The sequence below is a fragment of the Cladophialophora carrionii genome, assembly GCF_000365165.1.
Source record: "Cladophialophora carrionii CBS 160.54 unplaced genomic scaffold supercont1.2, whole genome shotgun sequence".
NCBI classification, from domain to species: Eukaryota; Fungi; Ascomycota; class Eurotiomycetes; order Chaetothyriales; family Herpotrichiellaceae; genus Cladophialophora; species Cladophialophora carrionii.
Window position 1 is genome coordinate 2,438,506 of NW_008481827.1, and position 21,437 is coordinate 2,459,942.

At 54.4% G+C, this 21,437-nt stretch overlaps 9 protein-coding genes across 9 annotated transcripts; 4 read left to right on the plus strand and 5 right to left on the minus strand.

The window, feature by feature from the left end:
- Nucleotides 1-855: 855 nt before the first annotated feature.
- G647_02956 (tubulin alpha-2 chain) lies at nucleotides 856-2,507 on the plus strand (the record flags this gene model as incomplete). The annotated part of the gene is made up of 5 exons (XM_008727302.1): nucleotides 856-867; nucleotides 1,004-1,062; nucleotides 1,119-1,426; nucleotides 1,477-2,181; nucleotides 2,233-2,507. The coding sequence occupies 5 exons, from the start codon at nucleotides 856-858 to the stop codon at nucleotides 2,505-2,507; spliced, it is 1,359 nt and encodes a 452-aa protein (XP_008725524.1).
- Nucleotides 2,508-3,081: 574 nt separating this feature from the next.
- Nucleotides 3,082-4,755, plus strand: G647_02957 (uncharacterized protein; the record flags this gene model as incomplete). The annotated part of the gene is made up of 1 exon (XM_008727303.1): nucleotides 3,082-4,755. One exon carries the CDS (start codon nucleotides 3,082-3,084, stop codon nucleotides 4,753-4,755), a length of 1,674 nt encoding a protein of 557 aa, XP_008725525.1.
- Nucleotides 4,756-6,140: 1,385 nt separating this feature from the next.
- G647_02958 (uncharacterized protein) lies at nucleotides 6,141-7,993 on the minus strand (the record flags this gene model as incomplete). The annotated part of the gene is made up of 2 exons (XM_008727304.1): nucleotides 6,141-7,919; nucleotides 7,970-7,993. The coding sequence occupies 2 exons, from the start codon at nucleotides 7,991-7,993 to the stop codon at nucleotides 6,141-6,143; spliced, it is 1,803 nt and encodes a 600-aa protein (XP_008725526.1).
- Nucleotides 7,994-9,258: 1,265 nt separating this feature from the next.
- Nucleotides 9,259-10,563, minus strand: G647_02959 (uncharacterized protein; the record flags this gene model as incomplete). The annotated part of the gene is made up of 1 exon (XM_008727305.1): nucleotides 9,259-10,563. The coding sequence occupies one exon, from the start codon at nucleotides 10,561-10,563 to the stop codon at nucleotides 9,259-9,261; it is 1,305 nt and encodes a 434-aa protein (XP_008725527.1).
- Nucleotides 10,564-11,383: 820 nt separating this feature from the next.
- Nucleotides 11,384-12,065, minus strand: G647_02960 (uncharacterized protein; the record flags this gene model as incomplete). Its single annotated transcript, XM_008727306.1, has 5 exons — nucleotides 11,384-11,428; nucleotides 11,477-11,684; nucleotides 11,739-11,802; nucleotides 11,852-11,938; nucleotides 11,999-12,065. The coding sequence occupies 5 exons, from the start codon at nucleotides 12,063-12,065 to the stop codon at nucleotides 11,384-11,386; spliced, it is 471 nt and encodes a 156-aa protein (XP_008725528.1).
- Nucleotides 12,066-12,683: 618 nt separating this feature from the next.
- On the plus strand, nucleotides 12,684-14,303 carry G647_02961 (uncharacterized protein; the record flags this gene model as incomplete). The annotated part of the gene is made up of 1 exon (XM_008727307.1): nucleotides 12,684-14,303. One exon carries the CDS (start codon nucleotides 12,684-12,686, stop codon nucleotides 14,301-14,303), a length of 1,620 nt encoding a protein of 539 aa, XP_008725529.1.
- Nucleotides 14,304-14,514: 211 nt separating this feature from the next.
- G647_02962 (uncharacterized protein) lies at nucleotides 14,515-16,032 on the minus strand (the record flags this gene model as incomplete). The annotated part of the gene is made up of 1 exon (XM_008727308.1): nucleotides 14,515-16,032. One exon carries the CDS (start codon nucleotides 16,030-16,032, stop codon nucleotides 14,515-14,517), a length of 1,518 nt encoding a protein of 505 aa, XP_008725530.1.
- Nucleotides 16,033-17,579: 1,547 nt separating this feature from the next.
- On the minus strand, nucleotides 17,580-17,882 carry G647_02963 (uncharacterized protein; the record flags this gene model as incomplete). The annotated part of the gene is made up of 1 exon (XM_008727309.1): nucleotides 17,580-17,882. One exon carries the CDS (start codon nucleotides 17,880-17,882, stop codon nucleotides 17,580-17,582), a length of 303 nt encoding a protein of 100 aa, XP_008725531.1.
- Nucleotides 17,883-19,765: 1,883 nt separating this feature from the next.
- G647_02964 (uncharacterized protein) lies at nucleotides 19,766-20,533 on the plus strand (the record flags this gene model as incomplete). The annotated part of the gene is made up of 1 exon (XM_008727310.1): nucleotides 19,766-20,533. One exon carries the CDS (start codon nucleotides 19,766-19,768, stop codon nucleotides 20,531-20,533), a length of 768 nt encoding a protein of 255 aa, XP_008725532.1.
- Nucleotides 20,534-21,437: the final 904 nt, after the last annotated feature.

Here is a 21,437-nt window from a genome sequence, read left to right on the forward strand (position 1 = left end):
CCCTTATCGACGACAGGAGTGCAATCAGAGCAGATGGCGGAGTTCAATACTCTGAAGCCGTCCTCCTGAAGACCGTACTGTGCACACGGAGTACCAAGCTCGAATTTCGGTGGTATTCATCGCATACCAATAACACGAAAGGAAGTCGTTGACACTTCTCGATGGAAGCACTCAACACTGAATGAGGTCGGGCATTGATCTTGTTAATGGTATGATAGCTATGCAGTCCGAAGGGGGAAGCTCAATTCGTGCTCTTTTCTCAATATATCAGAGGAAAGATCTTGAACGTGAGAGTGGTTCGCAAGGAAACATAGGAATCCTGGCTCGCTGTTGTTTGACTGTAGAAAGCTCTCTACTACCCTAACGTGTTACACAAGGAAGGGGATGCTAACAGCTGTTCTTAAACGGAGTTGGCTGCCTCCTTTGGTTTCTCACTTAGTCAGTCCATGTATGTGCCACGAGTCGCGTCCTAGTCTTCACTGAACGAAGAGGACAGTACGCGTGTGATTTTCAAAGCACAAGCGGTGCAAGGAGCGCCACGCTGCAGGTACGGGAGCGCGAGGCAGTAGCCTGAGGGCGGCACTGGCGGTCACGTTCTCGGGGTGCTCGGCTTGGCGTGTTTACCTAATCTTCCCGTTCCGTCCTTCCCCAAAACTGCACGCGCCAATCGCAGTAGATACACAAACAGAGCCCAATTCACAATCCGCGCATCTTGATCTTGACCTTTCCTGGTTGACCTGTTCATCTTCGTCCTGCCTGTCTGCAAACACCATACAGGCTCTCAACGTCTGTACCGTATCCTGTCTTGCGTCAGCTTTCAGCTTCTATTGTGCTCAATCTGTCAAACTCAGCAGAATGCACGGTGAGGTAAGTGATCTGCCCTCTGGTTTGGTACCCCTCCACGCTGCCTGGCCCGAGTCAACAAACAACAACACCACAGCCACTTTCGAGGCCATAGCTATTCTTGATCGGAAAAAGACGCGTCCTGACAGCTCCTTGACAGGTCTGCCACCTGCACATTGGGCAGGCTGGCACTCAGCTCGGTAATGCCGCTTGGGAACTGTATGAAGCGCGCCCACCGCCATTTCGAATTACCCGAATGCTAATCGCAACGACAGCTACCTCCTCGAACACGGTCTGAAGGCGGATGGCCGTCCGGATCCGGATGCCCAAGTCGGCGATCCTGGTGCCTTTGAGACCTTTTTCAACGAGACAAGCAACAACAAACATGTCCCCCGTTCCATCTTCGTCGACCTTGACCCCTCTCCAATTGACGAAATCCGGACCGGCAAATACAGACAATTGTTCCACCCAGAACTCTTGATCAGCGGGAAAGAGGATGCGGCAAACAACTATGCTCGCGGTCATTACACCATTGGAAAGGAGCTCGTCGACGATGTCTTGGACAAAGTTCGTCGCGTTGCAGGTGAGAGCGAGACTGGAGTGCCGCCAACCGGAACAGATCAGCTCACCAAGTTTTAGACAACTGCTCCTCGCTTCAGGGCTTCTTGATCTTCCATTCCTTCGGGGGCGGTACCGGGTCTGGCTTCGGCGCTCTTCTCCTTGAGAGACTGTCAGTCGACTATGGCAAGAAATGCAAGCTCGAGTTTGCCGTCTACCCTGCCCCTCAAGTCTCCTCATCCGTGGTCGAGCCCTACAATGCCGTCCTCTCTACTCACAGCACCATTGAGCATGCCGACTGCACCTTCCTGGTTGATAACGAGGCCGTCTACGACATCTGCCGCCGCAACCTGGATATTCCTCGCCCCGACTACGAGCACTTGAACCGCCTCATTGCCCAGGTCGTCTCCTCCGTGACGTCAAGTCTACGCTTTGACGGTGCATTGAATGTCGACTTGAATGAGTTCCAGACCAACTTAGTGCCATACCCTCGCATCCACTATCCGCTCATCAGCTACGCTCCTGTCGTTTCCACCAAGCGATCGTCTCATGAGAGTTTCAAGGTCCATGACCTGACTCTGCAGTGCTTTGAGCCCAACAACCAGATGGTAGTCTGCGACCCCCGGAACGGAAAATACATGGCCGTTGCTCTACTCTACCGTGGTGATGTCGTGCCTCGTGACGCCAACGCTGCCATTGCGTCCCTCAAGGCCAAGTCAAGCTTTCACTTGGTCGATTGGTGTCCTACCGGCTTCAAGGTCGGCATCAACTACCAGCCTCGTAAGCCTTCTGTTCCTGTCCTTCAAATTTCTGCAACTAACACTTATTCAGCCATGCCTGTTCCTGGTGGTGAACTCGCCAAGGTCGACCGATCCGTGAGCATGCTTTCCAACACTACAGCAATTGCCGAAGCTTGGAGCCGACTTGACCACAAATTCGATCTTATGTACTCGAAGCGAGCCTTCGTGCACTGGTATGTCGGTGAGGGTATGGAGGAAGGCGAGTTTTCCGAAGCCCGAGAAGACCTCGCAGCCCTGGAGAAGGACTACGAAGAAGTAGCAAGCGACAGCCTTGAAGCTGAAGACGAGGGTGGCGCCGAGTACTGATCCCGGCTAAATGCTGCCCATTGACTCTGGCTCCGCAACACCTTTCTGACGTTGGCGAGCTCTGCGGTACCGGCAACTACGCAGACTTCGCAAGTGAGAGACGAAAAGCTTTGGGCTGTGGCAAGTCCGGTAGATGGAATGAGCGACCACCCATCAAAGGTGAAATGTTGTCGATCATGCGAAGTTGACGAGATCAATGAGAACGGGTGCACGAAGCGAGTCACAATAACGCGAATGTTGATAGCACAGACTGGAACATCGATTGGTATTGCAAGCATATTGGAATGTGGAGCGACTGGACTGCTTCGCGAAGTCTGAGCGTGGGCCTTCTAGTCTCCTAGATACTCGAATCAAACATGTTCAACTGATATTGTAATTCGTGAATTGCGCGTGTCTCCAGCCTGATCGATGAACCTCAGCCTTGCGTGCACGTGACTTTCTACCTCGATTGACGTCCGACTGACAATCTGCGCTGCTACCAGATGGTGAGGCGCCTACTCTCTCCCTTGGTGCCCAAGGTCAAGATCGTGCAATGTTGCCATCACATTAGTTACAGCACATCTTTGTAGCCGCCATGTTCGGCGAGCCCATGACCCTCGTAGCCCCTACCACTTCTACAAGACAGCGGCCGGCTCTGTCCCGTTCTCGCTCCCACAGCGATGCCTCGAAAGCAGGCCCGCCTCTAACTGCCCGCGGGACTGCAGAGCCGAAACCTCAGGGTACACGGCCACCCCATGTCCGATCTCAGTCGTATCTATCGCCTTCGGAATCTAGACAAGAAGACAAACCACGCAATGCACACACATTGCCTTCAGCAACGGGTGCCTTGGAACGGACAGCATCGCTATTACACCTGCCCGGCTCTTCGCATAGACATCATCATAAAGAGAAAGACCACACGTCAAGCCATCATAGGCACACTCAATCTCACACGAACATCTCTCCGCAGAACAATGACTCGGCGCACAGTCTCCCCTTCCGCCGACACCGACCGACGCAGTCCGAAGCGCACGCGCCTCGTCGATTTGCGTCCAAAGAACCCCTCTCCTCCCTCCCTCATCTCGTGGCCGGCTTGAACGCCGAACGCGAACGCCGTACTCAGCAGGGGAACACGCATAATCCCATCAATCCCTCCCATCGCCATGGTCCTGGCGCTACACTCTCACAAGCACAGACCCAGCATCCCTTTGGGCCCTCAACCGCACACACCAATGACTTCCAACCCGGTGGCCGCTACGACTACAACCCCCCCAACGGATTCCCCGAGCTACGACGCCGCGCGACGTCTGACCCGGCGTCACGAGATAACCTCTCCCGTTCAGCCCAACCCCCGCTTCGGCCAAAGACATCCCTAGAAGAGACTCTGGAAAGAGGTGACGCCGCCCGCGTAGCCCGTCGTATCCACGTCAAAAAGAGTGTCATCCTCCGTCGCGATCAAGAACTCCAGGCTGGCGAAGAGGAACTCCGCTCCCGGGTATCTGAAATCAACGCCACGGGGGTCGAGATCACAAGACGCTTAGACTACGGCTACTACAACCTACTGGAGAAAGTCGGTAATCTGGTGTCCATGATTGGCAGTTTCCAGTCGCTGGCTAAACAGAGCGGAACGCTCATTTCCAATTTCGATCGCGAAAATGGCAGGATCTCCGAAGATACGCGGCAGCGACTCGTGAATTTTCGCCACGGGTTCGACACGCAACAGGCCAGGGCGCAGAAGTTGGCCGAGAGGGGCACACGGGCAAGTGAAAGGGCGACGGAGCTGTCCGCTAGACTGGAGGCCGCGAGGGTAAAGGTCGAGGAGTGGGAAAGGAGGGAAGAGAAGTCTCGGCGGGCGTGGGATCGTGTTTGGGGAATGTGCTGGTGGACGATTGCGTCTGTGGTCATTCTGGTCGTGGCGGCCGTCGTCGGGAAGGAATGGTATTTCCGGGGCGATCCGGTGAAGGCTGGGCTTCGACAGCACGGCGAAGGCAGCTGGAACAAGAGTCTCCGGCTTGGCGGCGGAGGTGAAGCTGAGAGAGTACTCCTCGGTCGGGATGGGGAGGTTGCCGCGGAATCGGCCCAAAGACCCAACGTGCCGGACGACGTGAAGCAGATCCTGGCCGGGATCGCGGAGAGGAATTTCCAGAGGAAGAAGGCGTTTCCAGAAGTCCCGTCGGGACTGTACGGGAGTTATGGTGAATCGGCCGAGCAGACCAGCAAAGATGAAACCCACGAAGACCCCAGGCTAAGGAAGCTGGATGAGTTATGAGACTTTTGTACCTTTGGCACGGCGCGCGGGGGGCATGAGTTTTGGTTCTCCTTTTACTTCCTCTTTTCTTTGCGATCGTTTTTGACGCATCGAGATACCCATATAGCGGGGACGAGCACATCATCAATATAAAGGTATACGGCCACGAGCGAGCGAGCCAGTCAGTACAGAATCATCCAGCGTGTCACGGTGCCAGGGTGCCAGTATGGAAGGCGGGCATGCAGTGTAGGGGGTATCAATCCCACAACGTGCCTCCCACTTGCCCATCTGTGCGTCCTGATATCTTCAGCGCCAATTGGCCATGGCGTCTTTCCTACTGTACGGAGTACTGTACGGAGTCCTCCCTGATGGACTGGCTTGTTTCTCTGACCTCCTCCTCCCGTCGTCAAACACTTTACAGTACCGTGTGTGCTACGTTGCGTCTGTGGATGGGAGACGGGCTGGAGTGAGAGTCTACGTCCATGGTTAGCATTCATATGTCCATGCATACGTCCATGCGTGCATTCATACGTACGTACGTCCATACTGCACATCAACGACGCCAATTCACCAATATCAAGTAGGCATGTTGGAGGGAGTGATGGGTGGTACTCAGTGCTGTGAGAGGTACCTACTGCAGTGTACCCTTGAATTCTCTCCTAATGGAACACGCCCATGTGGTGTCACGCCGCTCTACAGCGCCAATCCGCGTACAATAGTTGCACGGGAGATAAACTCTCAATCACGTACTCCGTAGAACAAGATGCAAAACAGGCACGACAGGTTAGTCACTCTCTGACGGCGCAGAAGAGACCGTCGCTGCTCGTATGTACCTAGTCCCTGACATTACTGTAGTTTGGCGCAAAGTTCCTATTTGGCGATCGAAAGGGTACACAGTAGTAAGTCGTATCCGTTTCATCGACGCCTTTCTGAAGCTCTAACACTTGCCTGATTCATAGGTTGGGGATATGTATCGGGGCATGAATGCGGCCGCGCCTGAGACGGTCATGTGTGTCAGTTCCAGTGTGGTCAGGGCACTGGATTCTGGAGTCTGGATTCTGGAATCTGGAGCCAAGGTACCTATATAATATACATAGTGTTACTGCAGTGTGCTTTGTGCCTGACGTATCTACGGCCAGCAACGACTGAGTAGATACTGTACTGTAGGTCTTGCTTGATGCTTGGAAATACATAAGCCAGCCAGGGCTGCCGCCAGGATATAGTCCGTACTGTACTGTACACACATCACAAACGGTCGATCGAGTCTGATTGATTGCATACTGCTTGCTCGATCGCCCACCCGCTCACACACACCCTCGAGGGACACATCATGTATCAGCACGGGCGCGATAGTGGCATTGATCCTGTCCCTATTTTGTTTTCGCGACGATATGGCGGCGGGTTGGTTACCACTCTAGGATCTTCACCACCTTGCATTTCTCGCCTTTGTCGCCTTTCTCGCATTGTTTCCCCGTGTTGTAATGGATCTCGCCCGTGCGCGCTCCAATGTATTTCATGTCCACGACCCTGACTCTGCATTCGGCGGGAATGTCTGAAGCGGCTTTGATCTCACGTTCTTCTTCATGGTGTTGGCCTCGCCGTTCCAGAGCCATTTCTTCTTCCAGACACATCCCGACCCAAGCCACGCGTCCAGCGGTGTGGCTGTCCCACAGGCCCTCTCGACGCGGATACAGCAAGAGCAGGGCGATTGCTTCGCGCCGCACGTTCGGCGACCGGCTCATCACGGCGACGGTGGACAGGGGACCCACGACTCCTTGGCTGAACGCAAAGACAGGGCGGTGCTGTCTCTGGGTATACTGCTCCTTCTTCAGGATCGACGCTGCAGGAGGGATCTTTGGGTATTTGTGTGTTTTGCCGGAGTGGTCATGTGTAGTAGTAGTCGTACTTGTTTTCTCCACCTCGGAAGGCGAGCAGAGCATGCTGGACAACTGGTCTTCGGTACAGCCTAGGATCTGTCGGCCCAGACGGATGATTCTCAAATAGTAAGGCTCGAGGTGGTCCCACGCCAGTTCTCCGTGTTTCAGCGACAGCGGGTACACTCGGAGGTACATTTCCACGATGTCGATGTGCAGTCTCAGCATTAGGATGGTCTTTTGATCTCGCTTGTCTAGGTCATCGTCGTGTTTGGCGATGAAGGACTCGAGCGCTTCTACGCCAAAGGAGTGCTTCTTCACGAGTAGCTCGTAGTCGTCCATGACGGAACGGCGTGGACTGGCGCCCGGGCTGAGCAACCACTCATTCTCCGTATCCCTCTCCAGGGCGAAGCATTGAAAGTCGCTCAGGACGGACTCGAAGAAATCCCGCGCTTCGGAGAGGCTGGAGAATCTGATGTCGGTGGGCGGGAACGACGAGCCGCGGATTCTGGTCCGTGTAGGCCACGCAGGTAGGTCTTCTTCACACATCAAGCTGCGTGCCTGGATTTCGAGGCTGCTCAACGTCGTGAGGAATGATTGGATTTGGGTGTTGTAGGAGGTCAACGGACCGCTGTTGTTGACATCCTTTTGTTGTACGAGGTTGTCAAGCAACTTCATCCCATTTCGTAAGTGCATGATGGATTGCCTTTGATGTCCTTGGATGCTGGCAAGGCACGTGTACAAGATGCACGCCACGAGTGTGGAAAGCTTCTCGGCCCTCGCTTCGGATCCTCTCCTTTCCAACAGCGATTTGATCGACCGGTTGCATTGCTCCAGAGCAAACCGTGTTTGAGAGCCCGATGTATCTTCGGGTATGGCGGTGGTGTTACCCGTGCCGTATATCCGATGCATGGCTCCAAGTGCGGCGACAGCATACCGTACCGCCGGCTGGGTCATGGACATTTGGAGGACGCATAAGTTCCAGAAAGTCTCGTCAATGTGGAACACTTCGGTCAGTTCACCCACGGACCGGGACCGGAAGAAATCGTAGCTTTGCTGTTCTTCAGCACTGTCAAAGACTAGGAGTCGAGGAGGCAACAGAAGCTGTGGCAACGCGTAGGATTCAGGTGAAGCTTCAACGCCGCCGTTAGCAGGCCTCACGAATGGCGTCCAGGAGTGAGTCCATGGATGATTTTCCCACGATAGACTAATGGCAGCCTTGGACTGTTGATCGTAGCCATCACAAATCCGACCAGCGGTGGTGCATCTGCGACAGCTCGGTTTCCCTTCATCACACTTGACCCGACGAAGCTGTTCTCGTCGTTAGACCTGGGTCCCCTCAATAGAGCTAGCTATCAAACTGGTATATGGTGTATACAAGGCATGTGGACAATGAGGTGTTGATATGGGACGGGAACAAGGCAACATACTCTGCATGTCGTGCAACCGGTCTTCACTTTGTGGTGATGCCGTTTAACACGCGGTTTTGCCATGGTTCCATAGCACAGTTCCACGAAATGCGCCAGCCGTGCATTTCTTTTTAGATGTCCAGGGGGTACAGTTTCAAGACGCGATGAGGGAGCATCCCAGTGAGCGAGCGCTGTCTGTCGCCACCAGTCGACCACAAGTGCCCAAGAGTGTCGACGGGGGGCCTGAAGGCGAGGTGAATCGGGCCCCCAAAACGGCTTCAAAGGGACAACCTCGAACGGCCAATCTCGACAACGCTCAAGGCATGCTTTGAATATGACTTTCGGCGGCCCGTGCCTAAGGCTGTCCTCTTGTGGTTAAGGTCAGCTTCAGATGCTCTTGGGACGCGGAGCTTGCTGTTCCCGAGGCTACGGCCATCTTTGATACGGATAGGCCAAGACGGAGCAGGAAGATGGCTTCACGGCAAGGAGATCACTAGACGAATCGGGAGTTGTACGTGTTGTCGAGGAGAAGGAAAAGTAGAATTAACAGTGAGTGACTGGGAAAGTAATAAGAGCATTCAATGATATCCGGGAAGAGGCAACCCGAGTCAAGAAACTCCAAGCCCGGAGATGTTCCAAGCGGTAGTGTCTAAGGTAGGCGACGACTGAATGAGGTCGGCATTATAGACATGATCTTTGTAGGCATAAACCAAAAGTACCGTGTGGTTATAACCACGGGCATCTATGCAAACGCCTCTCGTCCCCGTCGGAAAGTTCATGTCTTGTATCTTGCTGATCATAAGTCCCGTCCCCATCTACAAGCAGGCACTCTGCCGAGGTGTATAGGCAGTCGCCTGGCCTCCATAGTATATCATGGGAGGGCCATATCTTTACCAAGCATAATGCTCAAGATGCGGTGAAGATTCTCGATGTGGTGACACGCCGGGTCGTGGAGGCATGGGTGCAGCCAGCCCCGTCCAATACTACCATCGTCGCGCTGCCGTGTTCTGGTCGCGTCATCGCACTGGAGCGTGAATCCTGATGCTGTTCACATCATCATCATCCCAGCCCCATGAGAATGCCACAGAATGAACTCCGGGTGCCTGCGTCTTGGAACCGCTCCACAGCGTCCGAAAACCGTGTAGATCTCGAATCACGGAGGAAGTAGGCGCAGACTGAGGAAGATCTTTATCTCGTTCGATCAAATCTCGCCTTGTAGGCCACAAAGCTATGCCTGCTCCTCACTTCGTCCCGTTCAAGCCATTCGAGATCTTCGGCCCAACGATGGCCTTCTCCAAGGCCTGCAGAACATCCTTCTTCAGATCGTCTGCATCTTCGACACCACAACTTAGTCTGACGAGATCGTCAAACACCCCGATAGCCTCACGTTGCTCTTTCGGGATACCAGCATGTGTCATAGCGCTCGGTACTTCGCAGAGACTTTCCACGCCGCCCAGACTCTCGGCCAACGTGAAGATTCGGGTCTGCTGACAGAAACGCTCCGCAGCTGAGTGGCCCCCTTTCAGCCTGAAGCTGAGCATACCGCCACCCATACCATCACGATGCTGCTTGACGGCGATATCTCTCTGTTTGTGCGAGTCCAGGCCTGGATAATTGACTGCAATGACATTTGGTGAAGCTTCCAGTGCCCTCGCGACTTCCAATGCGTTCCTGCTCGCCTCTCTCGCCCGGAGATGCAGGGTCTTCAAACCCCTGTGAGCGAGCCAGCAATCGAATGGCGAAGGCACGGCGCCAATCGCGTTCTGCAGAAAGGTAAGCCGTTCTTCCAGTGCTTCGGAATTGAAAGCTGCGACGCCCATGACGACATCTGAATGTCCATTGATGTATTTCGTAACGGAGTGGACAACGATATCGGCTCCATGATCGAGCGGGTTCTGGACGTAGGGTGAAAGGAATGTATTGTCCACCACCACCAGTATACCGTGCTTGTGAGCGATTGACGCCACGTGCCGGATATCGACCAGGCTCAGCGTAGGGTTCGAGGGTGACTCGATCCAGATGAGCTTCGTTTGTTCGCGGATTAGCTCTTCAATGTCGAGTTCGATAGAGGGCGAGAATGTAACCTCTACACCATGCGCGAGCGCGACTTTTGTGAAATATCGATGTGTGCCACCGTAGACGTCTGATACTGAGATCACATGCGACCCCGCTGCCAGTGACTGCAGAATCGTGGCTGTCGTGGCCGAGCCCGAGGAGAAGGCAAGAGCAAACCTGGCATGTTCCAGGGCAGCAACTGCCTCTTCAAAGTTGTCACGGTTGGGGTTTGCGCTGCGACTGTACTCATACAGGCCGATGGGCTTACCCACGGCTGTTTGCGCGAAGGTGGTCGAGAGCGAGATGGACTCGATGACTGCGCCCGTTGCTGGGTCGTGAGGTGCGCCTGCGTGAACTGCTAGGGTGCCGAAGTTGAGGACCGGTGTCGGGGCTCGAGCCGGTGTGTTGATAGCGCCATCTTCGTTCGTGAGAATGCGCTCGTGAGGGCGGAGAGGGCGAGGAGAGACAGGGACATCCACTGGGGCAGTCATAGTGACCGCAGGGATGAGGCAACTCTGCTCAAGTATCAACGGTCTCAAGCAGCGACCTGGAGGTGGCGATTGGAAGAGTACCACAATTCGAGGAGGGGTATGTCAAGGAGAAGACCCGCAAGGCACGGAGGGACGTATACAGACAGTCGGCAACACGGAGCAGAGAATAACGAGAAGGAAAACAAAAGCGACCAGGAAATAAGAGATGTATGGAGCAATATTATATTTGAGAAATATTGATTCTATCAGGCGACTCGTTGGTGATGGAATTTATTGGATTCATTGAGTGTCTGGTAAGCAATGAATAAAGGGGCAAGAGAGATGACGTGCTTTGGGGACGGGATCCACGGGGATCTAGCAGCTGAAGCGACCCTGAAGCAGCACTAATTAAGGGCAGCCCTAGTTAAAGCAGCCCTAGTTAAGCACGCGTCCCAGGCATCGCCTCCTCCACAAATTCTACCCTTTAGCGGCGTAAAAGGGCGCTGATGACAAACCCTGCCAGGGGCATCACCAGTCTCGCCCACATTGCCACCCCTCAACCGATTAACCGTGGATCAACGGTGCTTAGCTCGCTCATTCAATCGTACTCGTAGCATGAGCTCTGGCACGCTATTTCTGCCAACCGATGGACTCAGTCATCGCTCATCAATCGCTGCGTCTAGGAATGCCAGCACCATGCCAACTCCAGGTCTCAGCCAGGTTTAGTCTCTCACTGGGGCAGGGTACCTTGTTGCTGCAACAATCGAGCCCGAGAGCCTCGTTCATTTTGCGCAGACTCGGGCATAATTGAAAAGAGGGTCTTGTTGCTATTCTCAAAATGTCACCACCAATGGACACCACCTAGCCCCTGTTCGGTCATCGACGCCTAGCTCAACGTCAGAATCACTCATCACGCCCAAGTAACTGAACATACCTCGATCGAGTAGGGAGGCTTGTAATCGGTCACGGATTCTGACTCGCCAGGCCTCCGAATCTTGGGCGCAGCTGGTGCTTGATCGTGCCAGCTTTCGGATTCAATCCGGAAATTGACAGTGTCCCCAACGTCCAGGAAGAGGTCGTTGGCCTCCTCGTCCTCGTTCTCGCCCTCTGTGTGCCAGATCCAGGTCTGCTCGTTGGCATCACTATACGCGTAACTCAGTAAAAACTCATACCCAATCACACTTGATCAAACCCACTAGTTACAGCCGTCGAAAAGCATGGTTGAAGGCACAAAGATGTTGTCGAAGAACCGCACAGAAACTGGTATAACCATTTAGCTTCTTCCCGTACCAGTAAGACAGGCACTCACCTCGAATGCCCTCAGCTGTACATTTCGTGATGCGGCCGGTCAGGATTTCGTTCTTGAACGGCCGAAACACGATCATCCGGAATTGAACTGTATATGTCTGTCATTGGGACGAGCATGCAACGTAGTGACGCGGTCTTCTCCCCCTACCATTAACATTGACGTTGCCCGTGCCGTGGCCGATCAAGCCATCCGATGCTTTCACAAGGTCGTACATGCAGATGCAGAGTCCAACCTTTTGCACGACCTACCATGTCTCAGTCAGTCAGAGGTAGCGACTGGGTTTCGTGCGGAGAATAGCAGACTTTGTTTGAATATTTCTCGTTGATCCGATCTTCCAGGTCTTGTCGCGTGATTTTGTTGTTTACCAGTCCATGAGGCGGTATCTGGACCAGATCCTCGAAAGTTGTCTCATTCGTTAGTGTCAAATGCTCCGGTTGAACGAGAGGCAGTCGTTCATACTAGAATAAACATGTCGTTACCGAGAGAGCGAATACGTATGTAACTCTGATTCCGCTGACACGGACAGTTGCATGGTCGGGTTGTCCAAGTGCTATTCCGTATAGTCGAGTTTGGAAAGTGACAAGTCGTTGCTTCGAAGGCGAGGAACCGACTTCTGCTCAGAAGCAGAAGCAAGAAATTATTGGTTGATGGGGGGCGGCGCGGGCAACAGCCTTGCGCAGCCTTGCAGATCGCAGCGCATCGAGATCGTCTTCGAGAGCGAGATACAGCACAAACTGGCTTAGGATATCAACTCGATTTGGTACCATGGCCTACAAGCCCCGCGTCACATTGGTTTCCCACGGACGATAAGGTCCGCAATCCCCGCGACTCGATGTCTAGCCAGCCCTTCTCCTTCCCTCCTCCGCCACCACCTCCTCCCAAGCGAACAACAGACAGGGCATTCCCCCAGAATCAAGGCTATCAAAATGGCAGAGGCTCATTTAGGGGTGGGCATGCCTCTAGAGCCACTACTAGAGGCGGTCGTGGTGGCCACGCCAACCATCGCGCGGGAGGACATGGCAATTTTATGAATCACGGCCAGAACTGGTCGAATCCCAGTAGACCGTTGCACAACGGTTCATCGCGAGGCGGTCAGTTCCATGGACAGCAGAAGAGAGACTATAACACTGCATTCGCACCGACGCAACAGCAGCAGCAACACCGTCCACGCCCTACAGCTCCGCCCGCGGTCCCTAACTTCAACGCCCCAATTCAACATCTTCTGGCTCGCCAGCCATCCATTGAACAGCCGAATCAGACGCCGCCGGACCCGCAGCGGCCTGAGCAGAAGAAGCAGAATCTCCTTGGCCTCACGCCAGCAAAGTTCGAGCAAGATTCGGACCCAGAAGACGATGAGGACGAGGAGCGGCGACTCGCCGACCAAACAACCCCAGCCTCGACGGGATATGTATTCGAATACAATGGCAGCCCGCTCCTGCTACGGAGCCGCGAAGAGATTTTGGCTTGGATAGCAGAGAGAAAGCGACGATACCCCACAGAAGCAAAGCGAGAAGCGGCGAGGAAAGAGGCTGATCTCAAGAAAAGGAAGCGGGAGGAGGAATATCAAGCCAGACTAGAAGCCAGGAAGGAGGCTCAATTGAAGAGAGAGCAGGAAAGGGCAGAGCGACAGAGGGCGAAAGAGCAGGAAAGGACGGAGCGTCAGAAGGCGAAAGATTCAGACAACAAACGACGCATCAAAGACGAAGCTTCATTAGATGAGGCCAGTCGGGCAAGGCTCAAAGCCGAGAAACTGAGGAAACGGGCACTGAAAGCGCAACGAGACCTCGAAAAGGCCGAGGAGGCGTTGCGGCTCGTCCAGTCTCAGAAGGACGAAGAGGCTCTACCAGTGCCGATCGACGATATTCCAAGTCAAGGCCCGTCGTTGAACCCGCTCGATGCCCCAACGACTCCAGTCGCTATACGCGGTGAAGACGAGACATCCTCTTCTGGTTCATCCACCATAGACTCTGACTCCGACTCCGATTCTGACTCAGATGATACCTCTCCAGACTCAGATTCAGACTCCGACGCAGACTCCGCTCCAGAAGTGACGAGCACGAAACAGCCACATCGCACCCGTGACTCTCTGGCTCTGACTCCCGTTGCGCAGAGAGCCAAAGCCAAGGCTCCTCGGCTTTGCCAGCATTTTGTCAAGTACAAAACGTGCAGGTACGCCTCGAACTGTCGGTACTCGCACGATTTGTCGCAGAAGGGTCGCCGAGCCGCCGGTGGTACACTAGACGTGGCCAAGTCGGATAGAGGGCTGTCGTCCAACGTTTCTGGGCCTTCGAGAAGGAAGGGATTGTGGGAGGTGATGGTTGAGAAAGAACAGGAAGAGGAGAGGAAGCGGGTCCTCGAGGCGATCATCACACTGGGGCAAAGAGGCTTGCTTGAAGATCCGTCACAGGGAGCTGGGCCAGATCCGAAGCCAGAGCCAGATGGTTCGAGATAGCGGGAAGGCCGGCCATCAAACCACTCGACCACGGGGACAATCTGTCAATCATGGCCTGGATCGGATTCTTATACAGGGAGATGAGACCCAGCCCCAAGATCCAACTCTACTGTTTTCATACAAAGTGTGAATTATACACATCGTTACATGGCACAACCTTCCCACCAACATTCTCCAGGGCCCATTATTCTGCTGGCGATCGAAACGAGTTTCAGTCCTCCATCTCAGCATCCGCCCTCAATACCGACTCGACAAACTTCCGTGCCTCTCTCCCCTCGCGGATCCCCAGCCGGTCGCCTCCCGCGGCAAGCGGGAAGCAATGCATCTGACCCTCCCACACGAGCCATCTGCCCCTGACCCCTAACCTTTGGCACTTCTTCATAAAGTCTATCCCGCTGGGACTCAGGACATCATGCGTGCCATACACTCCATGCACATTCAGCTTCTTATCTCTGAGAGCCCGGAAGGCCGCATCAGGCTGGAAGAGGGGCGACACCTCCGGCGCTGACAGCGCGACGGGGGAATATTGCGAAGGACGGTTCCGATCATGCCCGCACCATATATTGGCCACCGCGTTTGTCATCTCCTCGGTGAGCACGCAGTCGAGCGCACCCGCACGTGGGACATCGGGCGACGAGTTCGTCAGGTCCATGGGGCCGGAGATCGAGAGCAGCGACGTCAACGGAAAGTGCGTCCTTTGTGTCTCTCGCTCGCCCTTGCTGCCGTCGGGTGGTCCATCGTTGAAGTCTGCACTCTGGCTCTGGCTCTGACTCCGGCTCTGGCTCTGGCCTTGGCCTGTCGCGGTAGACGGGAATCCCGATCCAACGTCGTAGTTCTGCACAGCCCAGAATCCAAGCGACATGATGACGTTGCCGCCGCTGCTGTCGCCCATCAGCGACACGGTCTCTTTGTTGATCACGGCATCGTCCAGCACCCGGCGCAGCCAGTTCCTCAACACCCTCAGGCTCTCGCTGGCCGGACTGTTCGGCGCGAGCGGATACGACACCATGATCAGCTCGATCTTGGCGTCGCTGGCCGGGTCCACGGACCTCTGACTCCCCGGGAACGTGACGGAGGATCGGTGACCCACCAGGTCCTGCGCAAGCTGGGCCAGGAACCGCCAATGCTCGCCCGAGGGAGGTGACTGAAACCCTCCGCCCGAGAAATAATACACACAGTGTTTGCGTTCGAAGCCTCTTCCCTTGGATCTCCCGCTGTGCGGGCTGGGGAAGTTGCTCCCCGCGTCCACGTCCGCGTCCGCGTTCCCGAGGTCATCCTTCTGCTCGTTCCCCTGAGCTTTCTCGATCCCCTGCTTCTTCTCGCTTCTCGGCCCCAGCGCGTGCAGATGATACATCCATATGCCCTCCAGCTTCGTCTCTTTGATCACGATGTTGCGCTTCTTGGGTGGGGAAAGGCGCGGGCTCCCCTCTGGATGTGGTGTCTTGGGCGGGCGGACGAGGCGCGGCCGCAGCGGCTTGATGAGGAAGCGGAGGACGCGGTACAGCATGGAGAGGTCATCTCGCGTGGTGAGCTCTATCGATGAGGAGCCGGACTGCGGAGTCAAGCCCGCCGTGGTGGTCGTGGTGCCGGGCGTCGGGTTGGGAGCGGCGGATTTGACTTGAGGATGCTGGGTCTGCGTTTGGGCCGTGAGCCCTGTCGAGGCAGAGATCGGGGGACTGTGCGGACTGTGCTTTTCTTTCTGGATAGGCGTCTCCTGTGAGTTCGCCATGACTGGTACAGTACTATGTACCTGGAGATGGCTCTCTTTGAACCGAGGGCCAAATTGTAAAAAAAAAACCAGTGATTATGTATTATACAGAGACAAGAGCAAAAAAGATATGCACAGAAAGCTCAAACCGCAAGGCGCAAACCGCAAGGCGCAAACCTCAAGATACAAGTACAACCTACCCAAGTGCTCGAAGGACATTAATGATGAGCTCTACATTCTCAATCAGGATACAGGACCTTGGGAGTCGAGTCGAGCCGAGAAAGAAACCCGTCTCTCGTCAACGTCATCGGGAATGTATGGGAATCTGAGCCCAGCTGGGCAGGCTTGAATCGATCGCCGGCTCAGGCGAGATTTGGCGTGAGATCTGCCCCGGATCGGGCGATCTGGGCCTCTAGCCAAGGGTTCCAGGGGGCTAGTCGGCCTGAGCTAGAGCCCGTCTAAGCCTCAATATGTAGCAACAAAAGGCGAGTACAGCCGACCCGACACACCATGGAACCTGTTCTGGGCTTCACAGGAAAAGGTACATGGGTTAATCTTGTATGGTAGCTGGTACGAGTGGACCTCTGGCGGTAGAAGCCGCTTCAATCCGATTCGGAAAAGAGCTGCCCTGTTAGCAGTACGCTGAAATTATCGGCGACTTCATCTGCTATGAAGCCAGAACTTGGTGATGAAAGTTGCTGTGCCGGCCTGGAATGTCTCTCTAGTGCAACCACGTGGGCATCTTATGCGCGATGTGAGGGTCACTTCCCCTGAAACAATCTCTCTCCCCGCCCCCTCGTCGGTTTACATTTCCCCGAAATCCCATGTCCCTCGTAGCCAAGTCCTTCATCAACGACCGGGCTCCTCCTCACCTCCAGTGGAGAGGTCATCCAAAGAAGCCTCCATGCCAACCAACAGACCTGCCGGAGCTAAGTTTGAGCGCCTGCTTCCTGTGCCATCGTCTTGCCCAGAAGGTCGAAGCGATTCTGCCTGCGTCAGGAGTATATCACTGCCCGTTCACAGGCCTCCTCCCAACATACCTCTGAGTGCAGTCAATGTTCTGTTCCGTGCGTCCTCTAGGTGCCCGAGGCGAAGGGGAAATGGTCTCGTCTCACCCGCAACAAAGCTTCCGTGACCAATGAGCGATGACGTGCTTGGTTGCCAGGATCGTGCTGTGGGATCTAGCCTTGACGAGGACGTGCTCTGGGGGCATACTTGGGGTGCTGTCGAATTTGATCCGCGGTAATCTGTGGGAGGATCATTTGTGCTTGTAAGGATGTTTGAACCAAAGTTGTGAGTTCTGCCAGTGGGCGGAATGATGGATGCAGCTTCCTCCATGAGTGCTGTGATTGCTGCCTCATTGTGTGTAGCCATGAGATGCATGATTCCATATCGCCCATCTCGGCGCAACGGCAAACCAGGTCGGATGTTGGTTGCTGCAGAGTCGAGGAGGGGACAGTCACAATGAGAAACGCGAGCCTGTGTACGATCTTTCCTGACACCACAACGATAGCAGAAACTGACACCGCACTGGCAGAATATCTCGTTGCAGCCTTCACTTCTCTCGACTACATTTTGGCAGCCAGGACATTGCTTCCAGCGCCGGGTTTGGACAAGGCTGTGGTTTTCCTCGCCGAGCAATTGCTCCAGGGAAGGGCAAATGGTTCCAGCAGCACCACAATGTTTACCACGCCCTTGTTTGCATGTGCCACATGTTTCGGTCTTACAGTCGCCGCAGAAGACGAATTGTCCCGTGTTTGGAGCTGTGTCTGGTGGGATATGGCGACTGCAGACCTGGTTCGAGCAGTAGATCGGTTTGGGATCCGAGTACTCAGTCCGCACAGTGTCATAGCGTGCAATAACCTCCTCATCGAGGTGGTTTCGGATCGCGTCGATATCCAGTCCTAGCTGACCACTGCAGCATCTTGGGGGCCACGACATTCTATTGGCAGTGCATATACGGACAAGCTGGTTCAGGCACGGCCGACAGAAAACATGGCCACAGTCCAGGAGTATCAGACCCTCCGCTGGATCAAGACAGGCTCGGCAGATGATGACGGAAACGCGAGCAGCGATGTGTGGTGGGCGCGGTCGTCCTGTGGAAACTAACGGTGGTCTCGGGGTGCCGTATCCGCCAGGGAAAGCACGCGGCTGCGTGTCCCAGACTGCCGGTGCTCTTAGATCGTGGGAACGCGCCAGGGAAGGCTGGGCGGTGCGTGGTAAGATGTTTGGCGGTGGGACGCGAGGAGTGTTTGAGTCGGACGTGTTGTCACGGTTCGCTTGTCGTACGACGGCCTCTGTCTCCGGTGTACGTGTGCTGCTGTTTGTCTTTGCGCTGGGATTCAGGCCCGTACTGCCTCGCTCATGGGATTGACTGCGCTCGACCACCTCGACGTTCGTGAGAGTGATGGTATCTGTTTCCCCTCTATAAAACCTCCAGAAATCGGTCATTCTCGCGTGCGGTTGAGCATCGCCTACTCTGCGCAAGGTGATTGTTGGGACGCTGCCAGACATTGAAGGTGCGATCGAGGGCATCGGAGGTCGCCTCTCCTCAGACATTTTGTAGCACTGACTTTATGGTGATGAATGCGCCGGCAACCACCCTCTTAGCTTGGACCCAGGGTGCTCAATATCCAAAATAACTGAAGATGGCGATCATGTAGAGGAAGATATGAGAGCAACAAGAACATGCAAACATAGTGCGATTGACTAACAATATGATTCAGGTTGGTGACAGAGGACGGGCAACCGAGACGACATTCGCCAGCCATACCAAAATCGCTAGGCGCCTCCCTTCCATTACAGATCTCAGACCCCAGAAAACAAGCTGCCTGAATAGGGTGGCCATCATCAATAGAATACCTGAGGAGTTTGCTCGTGTCTACCACATGATCAAGAAAGCAAAGGCAAACCGCGGACTCAGTGCACAACCATTGTTCTTCTCCTCCACCTTATCATCATGTCAAGGAGCTAGATGTCAAAAGAGATATGCCACAACGAGAAGCTCTCATAGCTTGCACATAGTCCTCGACAACGACCTTCTTCACTACCCCGTGAGTGAAAGATGAGTTAGGTCGCGGACATTTTGAGATGCCGCTAAACTGCAAACTGCTCTATGTTGACGTAGTGCGTAGTTGGAACTTCGGTATGACTTCGGCCGAGCATCTCGTAGACTCGTGACTCTGTGACTCTGTGACTCTGTGACTCTTTTGACTCTGAGAGCTCTCACCTCTCCCTCTCATTCTCTGTCCGTGACTTTGTACAAACCTCCAGCTGTAATCACCACACCCAAACCTATTAACATTATGAAGGGTGGTCTATGATGTGAAGACGAAATGTCCCTTGTCTCAAAGATGGCGTCGTATCTAGCTCCGTGAGTCGCAATTGTCGACGTTGAGAGCAAGCTAATGAACAATGTTGGTGAAAGCGTGAGTGAAACTTCAGTTCCGTTGTGCGATGTTCTACGGGGAATGTATCCTGAAAGAACATAACATGTATCTGTCTGTATGAGGCCAAGTCACCAAAGGACGTCGAATGTTGACGTTTCTTGTTCTGCACAAGTACTGCCTGACCTGCCTTGTTGTCTAGCTCAACTAGAGAAGAATCTGTTTTGTATTCTTCCGGAGCTTTCTGTGCCCCTTCCCTTCTTGCTGATGCCAGTGGAGGCTTCATTATCTGCCTACACCTGAGCTTTACGACGCCTTTCGCGTCACGACACCTCTCAACCACATTTGCACTCTCTTCTCCAACGACAATGCCCGACGTCAGCAACGTGTCCAGTTTGAAGGTACCAGTTACCGACGAAGTACCATCCTCCATCGTCAACCCGAGGACGCCTTCCTCTGCCGGCAGAAGTGAGACCTCGGTCGACACCATCACCCCATCTACATCACCTGATCTGTCTCCAGGCACTGCGGGCGAAAGCAGCTCCCTCGAGTCCACCTGCCAGTCGACTGTAGAAATACTTGAAGAGCTCGGCTGCAAGCTGGAAACTTTGGTCTTTGCGGAAGAAACTACACCACCTCGAATCCAGCCGCCCGTCGATCCTCGTGCCGGATCGCTGCTGCGCAAACAAGACTTGCCCAGATTTGAGTGCGCTTTCGGATTCTCTGGTGCCATTGACAAGCCAGCGGACATCCCTAAGACCAAGGAGGCTTTCACCGCTGCGCTCAGAGACGAGATTGAAGTCATTGGAGGGATCCAGAGAGGCTTGAAATCCTACCAGGCCGCCATCAATTCTGGCAAATACCACACCTTCAGGACCGAGTTTCTCATCGATCAAAATACCGCCTCTGTCATCACAGTGCACCAGCTAGAGCAGATTGCCGCGCATTTGAAGAAGCTTGAGAAGGATGTTGAGGAGATTCAAGACTACAAAGCGGAGGTCAAGGAAGAGCTAATGGACGCGTTCGGACAGGTACAACCATGGGTTATGCGTGCTCGGGCTATACTTCGCCACTGTCACGTCTTCTACAAGATTAACTTCGTCTTGGCTAGTGAGCAGAAGGGCAAGCAGCATTGAAGAGGCGGGCATACACTGGGGAAAGAGTGTGATCGATGCTTCATTTGGCGGAAGAAGACCTGGACATTGGTGCCAGTGAAGACGGACAACAGCTCCTGGGAGACATGGCAGCCACACTGAGGATGTCGTCACCACTGGTTTCATCGTTGTCGAGAGAGACAAGATACTGGCATTGATCATTGCTTGTTGCTTGGACATCAGGCGCACCTAAGAGGGGATGCAATAGAACACTTGCCACAATGGTGCCTTCCATTTCCACGGTGCCGCAATGAGCTTCCATCGGTTCAGTCCTGCCCACTCTGTTTCCTAGCCCGACACGGTTGTTTGTCATGAACTTGTGTTATCTGCTCTTCGCTCTTCCCCACAGGTACTCGTTATCTGCCAGCTGTTCAACGCCTTGGCGGTCGTAACGGACACCAATGTCCACCAGGCTAGCAGCGTCCAGCAGGCGTTCTCACGAACGAACGGCTCGGTCAGACCGTCACTAATCTTCAAAGGGACGTTACTGTCCCGCGTGCCTGACCAGCACCCGAAACGAGCAAGACCGGTCAATCGAGCCATCAGCCGTATCGACAGACTGATAAGCGGTCTGGCCCCCTCGTACTCATCACCCAATTGCTCACCTTGCTGATTGTCTTGCAGAAGTCGAGTCTGAAACGGCTTTCCCTGACTCGACTCTTCCCGGTGGCCGGCAACGCCCAACGGCTCCTTCGCCAGAAAAGACGACCCATATCGAGAAGAAAAGACCCACAGACATGCGTTGGCTTCTCGCCCAGAGTTTTCAGGGTTCAATACGAATACTGTCGTGATGGTGGCGCTTAGGCGCAGGACGTCGGAGGAGGGTGATCTCCGATTTCCCCTGGCGGGCCAGAGGGAGATGCGAACGTTAAACTTAGGCCCCGCG